Here is a 12,604-nt window from a genome sequence, read left to right as displayed (position 1 = left end):
ACTAAATTTTGGTCTTTGGCAGTAGATTACTCTGCTGCTGTTTAGGCTACATACTCAATATACATATCAGATTATGCGAAATCGCGAGTTCTTTAATCCTATAATTGGTTTTTCGAAATATCCGAATGCGCGTCCCAGTTACATAAAAAATACAAAAAACACCTGAAATCCGGCTTCAAAATGTCAGCATCCATAAAAGGTGGATGCAGGGGAAATTTTGGAAAGTGATACATTAGAAGTGTAATCTTCATTTTGTATTCTCCTACTTTTACTTTGGACAGATGTCCGTCATTTGAATGGTTTAATCAGAAATCGAATAGCAATGTAAAAAACCTGTTTAGCTTCAACGTGTTTTTACCTATGTTTTTTCCTTTACGCGGTCGTAACTACCACGTAAATTAAATTTTTTTGCTAAATTTTTGAGCTTTGTACAAAAACATCTAAATTAATCCAGCAATAGTCATAGTTACTGGCAAACTACAATAGTTCGCGTATTATAATAGTGCAAACCTTGGCTTCATGGAAACTAAAAAATTTTGACTTTTCCTCATATAGAGATGGGAAATGGGTAAATACCCGTAAATACCCATTAAAATGGGTATAAATGGGAAAATATCCAGATATTTACCCAATATGTGGGTATACGCTACTGAAACTAAAATCATTAAATCAGATGCGAAAACGCATTGTTTTATCAAATTTTAACTGACTATGAATATAATTACCTTTTTTGGATATGGGCAAGTTAAAATATGACCAATTTTGGTAAATCTCTCATATATTGTGAAGGCATAATTTTAATATTTGAGAGCTTTTAGAGCGGTTTGTTGTAGTTCTCTATGCAGAAAAACATAAGTGCTGGATCGAGAACCAAACTTTATCATATATCAGATGGATTAACCCACTATTTCAGTGGATAAACTTGAGATTTAAGTCCTCCTCGACAAACCTATAATTTTTGCATTCTTCGTTAACTTTTTCGCACAAGCAACTCCAACGAACGACTTACATAAAAAGTTTAGTCCGCGTGGATAAAACGGTTTTCTGGTATTCTTTTTGATTTTCTGTCTGACAGAAAAACAAAATTTTGATTTCAAAATAAAATTTTATTTACCCAAAAAAGAAATTTATCGGGTATATACCTGGTATTTACCCATGTTTTGGGTAAATACCGGGTAGAATCCCATCTATATTGATATATAAATATTCAAAAAAAAAAAAAAAAAAACAAGCATGTATTGTGTTTTATTTTATTTAATTTTTATTTGTTATATCAAATTATTACATAAATATAAATGTAGTTTATCGCATTAAAATTTCAAAACTGTATATTTGAAAATGTATAAATATTTTAATTGGATTAAAATAAATTTGGAGCAGTTGATGTTGTGGGTCCAAATAAAATTGAATTGATTTTCATTTTATATTTAATTTAAAACTTTAAGGCAAGTCTATTACACATCTCAACGAAAAATGTATTATACTAATAAATAGGGGTGGGGACAAAAAAGCGTCTTTCTTAAACAGAAACTGTGGATTCCTTGAAGTGTTAAAGCTTTGGGGCATTTCTTTATGGTGTTTTGTTCTTACAAATAAAAGAAATGATTAGGAACCACAAATTTTTGAACTTGTTTTTGTGTTTTTGTTTATTTCTTATGGATAACAGCCATAAGCTTGTAGATAATTCTAATAATTTGGAAAAAAGCTATTAAGGGGATAATAAAGAGGGAGGATTGTGTTGGTGTTGTCTCTGGTATTTAATTTTTATCCTGAACTATGTATAAAATAAAGGCTACTTAAAAAGCCAATAATAAGCCTTGCTGCTGTTAAAATTATTTTAAAATAAATAGCGTTAGTAAAAAAATGTAGGCCAAGTCAAAAAATAAATTTAAAATTCTTTTCGACTTAGCCCTTGTCTATATCAATTAGTTCTCGGGTTAGGGTTCTCATAAGTTAAACTACAATTTAATTAGCAAAAGGTACTACGTTTTTGTATGTGTGTGTGTTTCTTTTTTACTCTAAGGATACTTAATTCAATTCAATAAGATATCTGTGGCCTTAACTAGATGGCCATATTTGTAGTTTGAGCCAATTTTTTGTTTTATTATTTTAATATCTCTAAAAGAGTTGTCTTTTTTGTGAATATCTGCCCTGAAAAAAAGTGCACAGACATCACAGTCATTTTCAATTAGAACTTAAATTACTTATCAGCTAAGTGTAGACAACAAGAAAATCTCTCGATTTTATGGTCATTTGTATATTTTGGTTAGATTATTAAAAAAAAAACATCTGAGTTGGTTAGTTCTTGATGATCCCTGTGGTTTTGTTTTTAGTGTTTTTTGTTATATTTTATAGAATTACATAAATTATTAAAATTACAGTTTGTTTTGTTAACATTATCAACTTGCTACTTTACAAACTATTTAAAATCATAAAATATATCATAGAAAATATCATCTCATACAAAAACAATGAAACAAACAAACAAAATAAGAATGAACGAAAAAATACTCTAGAAGACTGCTCAATTACTGAATTCGGCATGGAACTCCAATATACTGACATAGGTACCGGTTACAAAACCAATAATACCGAAGCAAATCAAGAAGATATTTTTCCACAGGCGCCACTTGCAACGTCCATAACCGGGATCTTCGTGATAGACGGCCAATTCGATAATAGATGGTACTATCATACCCAAAGTACTTAGGCACACAGCACCAATGAGGGAAATGAATGGACCCAAGTTGGGTAGAGCAACGGCAATACCACCACAGAGGATCTGAAAGAAGACAAAAAAACACGGACAATGATAAATAAATGATTAGTAAAATTATATATATTTGTACACTAGGGTTATGACTTTTTTACAACCTCGTATCTCTGTATGATATTTTAATGAGTTATTCCCTAAGATTACATAAAATCTTAATTATAAAGTGATTCGATAAAAAGCTTCCGCACAAAAAGCTTTTATAGTTTTTACTTTTCAGTACTTTTGACAATATTTAGAAGTCACTGTAAGCGAATATTTATCTGAAAACTAGGTATGGAATTAAAAAATATCCATTTAAAAAAAATGGTGAACTGTCAATTTCTAAATTTCAATCTTAACTAAACACTTCATAGTTTTTTAGAAAAAGTCCCCCCCTTAAGGACGAGCTTTTTATGTGTATAATAATCCTACAAAACATATGAAGATCGTATCATCCATTTTCGATCTACAGTGGACATCGCTTTCAGAAATCCCATTTCGAGAAAACCGCGTTTAGAACTCCGATGTTACATACAAATCACAATGAATTTTTTCCTTTCACAGCGAAAATTCGGATCCTTTAGCCATTATGTAACCCATTACAAAGTAATGTATCAATATAAAACTACTTACTACACTTCTTAGTATGTAATGAATACGGTGGCACAGAGCGTGTGTGGTGGTGCGCATGTAACCGTTTAAAGCAGTGTTCACCAGCAACAACAAATTCAACAGCTGCGTTTGTGTTTGGCACACACACGATATTATCTTTCCCTCTCTCGGTAAACATCGTGTGCTTTAATTCATTGCTAAAACAAAGAAGATGATCGGTGGTGAGAGCAACGTTCAAACTCACCACAATTGAGATTGTGTGTGTTCACACAGACACGGCACGCGAGCCCAGTGGGGATTAACATTGGTTTAAAGCAGTGTTAATCACCACTGGGCACGCGAGCCGTGTCTGTGTGATCACACACAATCTCAATTGTGGTGAGTTTGAACGTTACTCTCACCACCGATCATCTTCTCTGTTTTAGCAATGAATTAACGCACACGATGTTTATCTAGAGAGGGATAGATAATCTCGTGTGTGTGTCTAACCCAAACAGAGCGGTTGCATTTGTAGTTGTTGGTGAACACTGGTTTAAAGAACACTTAATGCAGCGATCGGCAGCGTGCCCTTACTGAGAGCAAAAGAGCGTAATTTTCATGAATTTTACATTGAAATTTATGCTCTTTTGCTCTCAGCAAGGACACGCTGCCGATCGCTGACTTAATGTTCGTATGCTTGGCACAGTCTGTAGTGGTTCGGCTACAAATTAGAAGTTCGCTAATCAAATGCAGCAGACAGCAAATAAAATAAAAACATAAAGTGTGTTGAAATTGAAAACAAATTCCACCTCAACTGTTCTAAAAATAGAACATTTGTTTTTTAGCTGAGTTATTGCAGTGGTTATAGAAAAACTAGTTATTTAGAGCGACATGCCGTTGTTAAAATAATGGGTTAGTAGGGGGTTTTGTAAGTAGTTACGACTTCCAAAAACCCATTTTTTGGTAATAATTTTTTTGCTGGGTTCTAACGCTCATATCAACCAATTTTTGTCCGATCGACTCATATTCTGTCTATTCCATCTGTACTTTAAAATAAGCCAAACAATAAACAAGTGGTCATAACCCCTTAAGCGGTACCATTATGTGGGTAAACTAATTAAAATTAACCCAAAGAAGAAATAATACCAAATCCATATATTTCGGCGTGATATTGAGGCTACACCCTTAAAAATACTGAAAATCGGGATGTACCGTACTATGGGCTCCATATCAAAACGTAGGAGTAATAAAAGCTATGTAATAAATTATAAAAAAATATCAAGTTTCAGATATTTCGGTTAGATAATGTGGCCAACCCTTCTAGCACCAAATAAAATGAGTGACGAGTACTATAACATACGAATTGAGTATCCGATTTGGCCAAATTTCGTACAGCGTAACATTTCTTCCTAACCTAGATGAAATTCCAAGAAAATCTATATCGTACCATACCTTTAGGGAAGGACTGTTCGACAATTGTTTTTGTCCCCAATGCGTTTTTGTCAGTTCACCTACCGGATGCGTGCTCTGAACTATGGAAATCACTTGTGATATGAGGTGATTACAGTAGAGTACTATGATCACCTGCCTCTGGAAACCATCGAGTTTCCCGTGGACAAAAAAAGAAAAGGAACTTAAGGAATTAAAATTACAGTACATGGCCTAAATAACCCAGTACACACATCGTGATAATCCCGCGATCATGGGCAACTATATTCCCACAGATGTGGGTGTCTTGATATCTGTGGTCGAAGTTAGGAAGTTTGGAAGCGGTGAAGGGGATATGATGTCCTAAAGAACAGAAAACTGCTTAACCGTCGAAGAAGAGCTTCCCAGCTTCAAATATTCCGAGTAACCCCGTCTGCGAGTCACACCTCATCGTCATCATGGGATCGTGAGCAACAGTATCCCACAGATGTGGATGGCTTGATCTGTGTTCTAAGGGACGGAAGATTGAAAGCGATGAAGAGGATAAGAGCTCCTAAAGAATAGAACCCTGCTAAACTATTGAAGAAGAAATAGAGTTTCCTAACTTCAAATGTACCGAGTAAATCTGATCAAGACCCACGTAGAGGGGACTGTCCCGAATATCCTTTGGCAGAGGGCAACAAACTGAGTATGGACAAGATGAGGGTGTATCCAACCAATTAATATTCTGGAATGACTGGGGATTCGAAAAGGAAATGCCAGACCTTCCAGAAGACGAAGATGTCGTCAGGCGCCATCTATTTACGCCAGCTATGAACAAAGCAGTACTCTAGCGTCGATTCATGGCACAAATACTACAGTCACACATATTATTTTGTGCATCATTGATTTACGCCGAGGTAGTCAGGAAATCATTGAGAGAATGGTTAACGACAAATTGTTGAGCGAGGGTAAATAGCAAAAATCAGCACTGAGCTTAAGGGAGACCTACTAATGTACCACTTGGGCCCGCATGCGAAATCTGCAGCTCTCGGGGGGAATAGTTAGTATCCTTGGGAAGGTGGCAAATTGAAGTTAATGAGTAAGGACGAAATCCCTCTCCTGCGTCCGCATGCAAACTCTGCCGCTCTTGGGGAGAATTATTAGTAGCATAGCAATTATCCTTGGGAAGTTGGCAAATTTAAGCTGGTGAGAAAGGATTAAATCCCTCACCTTACCAATGTGATGGTGTACGTCAAAGAGTATAAATGCAAACTCGAGGCGGAACCCATGTTCCAGGTATTTGGCAACCAAAACTAAACCGAAGAGATTGGAAGTCTTTCAAAGCAAGAACAAAGAGTGTGACGCCCTCCTTGTTGTGGAACTACCCATTAAACCAATCGTAACGAAATCGGAACAAAATTCGGACGATACGTCTGATATCTGATCCGAAATCGTAACGATATCTTAACTAAAGTTGTATGAAGTGGTTGACATAATTTCGAAACGAAATGTCGGAGCGAAATCGGATCGATTTCGGTCCGATTTCGTATCGAAATCTGAAGAAAATTCTTGGAAAATTCGGAAAGGAAATTTTTTTCCGACATTCGTTCCGAAATCGGAACAAAATAGGTACAAAATCTGAACTATTTCCTCATCGAAAAATCGTTTAGAAATCGGAACGAAATCTGAACGACTTTGCTTCCGAAATTGTTCAGACATGTCGGACATCAGACATTTGGTTTGCTGGGTACCCGAACTCTCACTGGCCAATCTGACAAACACAAACGCATGGCGAACTACGTGTCAGACAATCTCCACTTCAAAATTGGGAGAGCAAGAATCCGTGAGCCAACCAGGAGGTCAAAATGCCGAGCGAAAAATGAGAATGACCCGAAACCAACAGTGACTTCCAAGAAGACATCCCGATAAACTTCCATCGGAGTGACCGCTGGGAATCCTAACTACCAAAACGTTAATCTATGTCCACGACTTTAGTGGACATATTGGCCAATAGGAACCCTTATTACCAAATTACAGGCCATGAATCTTAAAATGTGAATTACAACACAAAATACCTGAAATCGCATGAAATACGGGGGCTAATATACAACTTGGACCCACATGTATATGTCCAAATTTCTCGTAGATAAGTTTTCTGCCAAATTCCAGCTAATACGATCAGAAAATAAATATAAAGCCTTTAAAAAACGAAATCTGGCGGTGTATAAGTTTTTGGCCATTTTTAACTCTAAATGCCAAGTTACATCGAATTTCAGTCGAAAGGCTATACCAATACGTGGGTCGCTATAGCCCATCTTAGAACTTGGTCATCTGTGCAAACTTTTAGAGTCATATCTTCTCAATTTGTCTTTACGCTAGGGTGTTTAACTCAGACGGACGAATGGGTATGCTCAGATCGACTCACAATTAGGGATAGGTAAGTCTGATCGATTTTCGATTTTAGTTGACTTTGGCGGTTATATATGGTTTGTTCCCGAATGATATCGCAAAGGAAAAAATGTTATCGTAGTTAATACTAGTAGCTTCTTGCAGGTTCTGGAACGGACGTACAGTTTTCTGATGAGTAGTTACACATACAAATAGCGTTTTTGGAAATAGGGGTTAGGGAAGAGGGTAGAGGAGCTCTTTCCTTTCCGCTCTTTCCCAGAACTCAAGTTATTTTACCGAAAAATATGTACGTGTGACTACTGAGTTCATCTGTGCATAGCTTCCGCTTATTTGATTTTGTGACTGCCACAGAATTGCTTAAATGTTGGAATGAATAAATTAATTTATATCGGCTTAAGTTAATGTCCAAACGGACATTTCGCGATATTTTATGGCCATTATTTTCAAACTAACATAGCCATTCCTACAGCTACCTTATCCGCAAAGTTCATATCCTACTTTCCTTCGCGAAAGGCTGGGAAAAAGGTTTGAATTTTTTTTTTTCAAGATGTCCATAAACTTGTGCCGACAAACGTCTATATTTTATGTTAACTAAATTATATAACTTACCACCAAAACAACTCTCAAAGCATATTCCGACCAGTTTTGTTTTTCAGGAGCGATTTTATGTTGGATACCCTTCCAGATAATGCTCATGGGTACATAAAATTGTAGCGTGAAAGTGAAGAAAATTGCAATGGCAATCATCAGTTTCACAGATTGGGCCAATCTGAAAACAAACAACAAAATATTAATAATTTCAAATAAAGAATTTAAGAATTCGTATTAAGACTTACTTATCTTCAACGGGCAAATTCAATGTAATACTGCCAGCAGTGTCGGAGCCATATTTCAAATAGCCAAAGAAACCAACAAAAGTGTACAAGGTGATGACAACACCCATACCCAAATTCAATACCGAGGGGCAGCCAATGAAGTGAGTGGGATTTCTCATGTCATTTTCCAAGGACATAACTACACCGATGCCTTCCAAAGCGAAGATGACAGTACCGAAGAACAAGGGCCATTGTGCAACATCAGCCACTCCAACACGTTCAGTTGTAGCTGGTGTATCCGTGAAAAGATAGGTGCATGTTATAATAATACCAACAAACATCAGCAAATTGGCAACCATAGAGAATGGTGTCAAGAATTTCAAATTTCTAACCAAGCACATAAAGATCAATGGCACCGTTACAATGACAATCCATAATCTGATACCAATTTCAGTTTCTTCTTCCATATAGAAATCGACAACTTGCTTAACATTGGTACCAACGAACACCAAATAAATACAACAGCATCCAATCAAATCGATAACCAAGAATGTGTTCACAACAAAACGTATAAATCTGGACCAACGCTGTAGGCCAGGTGGTCCATCGAGGAATGCTTGTTCAGCGACATCAGCAAAACCCATCATGGGAATTTTACGCCTCCGACATAGAATGTGAGCGCACTTGACCAAAATATGTACACAATAGGTACACAGTGTACCAACCAAGAAGGTAGCGACCAGACCGAACCAAAGACCTGCATTGAGGAAGGCCATTGGCATGGCTAAGATGCCAGAACCCAGGGAGCCCTTAAGCAGATGTACAAATGTTTCCAAGTCACTGTGAATGAAATTAAAAAACAAAAGATAATTAAGAAATTTTGAAAAACAAAATGTTAAAATAAATTAAGGACCAGAATTGCGTAGCAAAAATGTGAATATTTTCTTTGGCCAAACTTTAAAGGAAAATATAATTTTATTTCTGATACCAAAAGAAGAGGACCGATACATATGTAGTATGTACATCGTGTGTTTGGCATATTGCGATGTGCAAAGTTCGTCCTAAATCCTGTACTCTCAACGACAGTTAAATTGCTTACCTGTTATATTAGTTGGTTAATGCAGGTGTTCTAACATTTAACCTGTTATATCAGGAAATTAAACCTGTTATATCAGGAATATAATCTCGATAATCCGTACACCACATGTTTCGGCGGTGTCCGGATTATCGAATTGTATCATTTAAAACCTGGCATCTAAGGTAAACGAATTAATTTTAAGCAAATAACACGAAATCCCCTTTCCTGGCTTTCACATTTTTGTTTATATTCATTAAAGTTAACAATTCATAGTTTTATATTATGCCTCAGCGCCAAATGGCTTTACAGAGGCTTGCTAGGCACATTTATTTCTTATATTCCTCCAGTGTAATTTAGGTGTCATTACCTATGTATTTTGTCGTCTTAAACCTCAATACAGATTTTCAAACATATAATCCCAACGCTTTAAATGTTTTAAAAATGTCTAGGTAAAATATGCTTGGAATACATTATTTGCTCCTAACACACATTCACAATAATCGGAAGGCTAATGAACTAATTCTTTTAGAGGAAAAGGACATTCAACATCGAGGTGTCAGGGAATAAGGCTACCCAACACTAGGTTGAACGGTAGAAAAATCATTCGAATCATTCAGACAATTATTTCCACATTGACTGTATAACGGAGTCAACTGTGGCTACCTAGAAAGTCGAGATTTGGACCGAAAACTTATTTTTTCTTATTTATATTCCAATTGCTATTGCTAAAACCGAAAACATTACTGAAATAAATAAGAATCTAATGCTCACGATGGGAAAACAATCTGATGTCCGCATTATAGAGGCAAGAAAAATATGTGCTGTGCGGATTACAGAGTTTACACTGTAAAAAATTCTAGTGTCCGGATTGCCGCGTTGTCCGGATCAACGAATGTCCGGATTATCGAGACTATACTGTGTGTAGAATATATGGCTTTGCTCACGAATAAGTATATCGTTGTTATCAAGACCTTAAGACTATCGGCGATAAAAAACCAAACCTATTCGTTATAAAGTTTAAACTAAGCATTGGACAATCCTAAAAAAATCCTGATCCTTCGACTTGAATTGAGAAATTGTGGATATTTCGTACCCTAAACACAGTTTTAATGGTAACGGAAACATGAATTGAACATCCAAACACGTTTAAGACTTTATTTTAGGTAGATTTTCTAGTTCTCAAAGTGTGGTGAATTTCCATAAAAACTCACCACACCTCCAAAAAAGTGTAAAATTCAAGATATGATGATTCAGTCAATGAAAATATATTACTTTTAAAATTTCCTCATAGCAAATCAAATTTATTGACCAAAAACCATTATAAAATGTGGTCCTTCGACTTGAATAGAGGAATTATGGAAAGTTCATAGCCTAAACTAAGTTCTTAGAATAACGAAAACTTTTTTGAAAGTTTAAACCTCTTTAAAGCTTTAGTTTTTGCAAAATCAGCAGTTTCCAAGGTGTGGTGAGTTTCGAATAAAATTCACCACACCTCAAAAAATGTGCCAAACTCATGGAATGATGAATTTTTGTGTGGGTGATACCGGACGGAATGCATAAATATTATTTTTTTTTTTCTAATTTTATCTATGTTGGGCAGAAATAACTCATAACCGTTAAGGCGTTTCTTTTATATCTAAAAATGTGAAAAAATCAGTTGGTTTTTGTCGACAGCTAAACACCATCAGCTCATGACTCTACAGAAACACAATAGCAGGAGTGGTGGACCCACAAAAAATCCATAATCCTTCATATATTACACAGAACCACTTGGATGGAGGTTTTTGGAATGTCCAGGCGGATGTTTTAAAGAATACACTTAAAGCGTTGTGATCCACAAACATCCCAGACAGGACAAGGGAGACTTCTTTCATATGAATGAGTGCGCCCCGAATTAGTATTAGCTAAACCACAAAAAAGATCGGTTGTAAAAACCCGTAGTGACCCTAAGGTTTCTCCTAGAAAGGAATTATGACGTTGTAGTCACACATTTTGGAACAAATCATTTGCTCCCTTCGAGGGATATAACCTTTTTACCTAACTATAAGGCTGAGGATATATCAGCAAAAATTTTTAAAATCGTCTTTTCCATTTCAAAAAAATCAAAAAACAATTTTGATACTACATCTATGATTTTTGGTACATAGATGAAGAAAAAAATCGTCATTCCAAATCTGTTTTCGTTACCAACTTTGATCGTTGCGCGCAAAAGATATGACCGTTTTAATTATGCTAATTAGAAAAAATTCTAAAAAAATCGCGGCTTAATATAGTAAGCAGTTATATCCTATTATCGTTAACTGAATTCGCACCCTTTGCGATGATGCAAAAAAAATCGAAAAGCTTCAATGGATTCGCGAAAAATAAAATTTGTTAAATATTTTCACGTATTTACAAACATATTTTTGAAACAATAGCGCTTATACTTACAAAAAAATATATAAAAAAATTATAGCAGCATCCAGACATTGTGAGGAATAAAATGAAACATAAGTCGTGAAGTTTGGAGCGATAGTATTCATGTTATTTGCAAAAATACAAATAAAATATGACGAAAAAATAAAAATCATGTTATTCTAATTTTATTTTTTTATGTTTTTATAGGAAAGGTTGAAGAAAAAATGTTTCAGTTCTTCGTCTTTTTCGTCAAGATTTCGCCCAATAGTGAAGATATTCCATTGCAAAAATTTTTTCGCTTATAGTTTTCCTATTGGCGAATATTTTTAGAACATTATATTAAATCACAAGGAATTCCAATTGTGGGATAACATTAAAATAATGTTATATTGAATATTACAACATTTGAAACGCATATTAACCGCGTAATAGTGAAAATGACATGATGCGCATCCGATTTTCCAACACAGCGAATCAATCCCTTTTATTTGGTGTACAGTTTGTGAAATTCCATTTGGCGACCACGATGTAGCATAAGTTGCATGTTAGGGTGCAAAAAACAGTAAAATGTCCATAATTTCCACGAAGTACATTTTCATTTTATGCGCATCCGATTTCAATGATCACCATTAAAAAATACATCATCCTATGTCATTTCAATGCGATCCATCAAGAACCGTGGATGTAGCATCGCACTCAGTTTTTAGAAGAAATCTATTATATCTCCGGATTCGCGAACGTTTTTCAATATCTGTTTTCGCACATTTTAAATATGCGTTTCGCTCTATTTATCTAAGTAGGAATAACACATCTAAAACGCGTCTAAATACGCGATATTTTCAAAAACATTTTTTGCAGATTTTCGAAATTTGAGGGGTATCATATCCGTCGATCTAGTGGATGGATTTAGACGCGCAAAGGCTTGTTAGATTCAGAACGTAAAAAAACTAAATTCACGCGGGTTTCCACTGAAATCGAATGGCATTTGTAAATTTTGAATCCAAAAAACTGGTTTTTTAGAAAAATTTACGCACAAAAATTTCGACTTTAAGCTGAGATTGTTGTGAACCTTTGAAGGCTACACGCCCGAGTTATACATCAAAAAATGCGTAATCGCGAGTACTACAATCTCATAATCAGTTTTTAAAC

At 35.4% G+C, this 12,604-nt stretch overlaps 1 protein-coding gene across 4 annotated transcripts in view; it reads right to left on the bottom strand.

The window, feature by feature from the left end:
• Positions 1–1,238: 1,238 nt before the first annotated feature.
• Positions 1,239–12,604, bottom strand: part of LOC141403710 (proton-coupled amino acid transporter-like protein acs) — a 135,752-nt gene continuing 124,386 nt past the window's right edge. For 3 of the 4 annotated variants that reach the window (XM_073986535.1, XM_073986537.1, XM_073986534.1), the window contains exons 4-6: positions 8,002–8,820; positions 7,775–7,934; positions 1,239–2,782 (exon numbers count right to left, since the gene is read on the bottom strand). In XM_073986535.1, coding sequence (XP_073842636.1) covers positions 2,525–2,782; positions 7,775–7,934; positions 8,002–8,820 — 1,237 coding nt within the window. In that variant the 3' untranslated portion in view covers positions 1,239–2,524. Of the gene's footprint in view, positions 2,783–3,388; positions 3,491–7,724; positions 7,935–8,001; positions 8,821–12,604 lie in introns of those variants that run through there. The other variant, XM_073986538.1, reaches the window with a different exon arrangement.

This window comes from Musca autumnalis, unplaced genomic scaffold, assembly GCF_047663935.1.
Source record: "Musca autumnalis isolate F117 unplaced genomic scaffold, ASM4766393v1 scaffold_4, whole genome shotgun sequence".
Classification (NCBI taxonomy): Eukaryota; Metazoa; Arthropoda; class Insecta; order Diptera; family Muscidae; genus Musca; species Musca autumnalis.
Note: the sequence above shows the minus strand (reverse complement) of the source record. Positions and strands in the feature narration are given on the sequence as shown.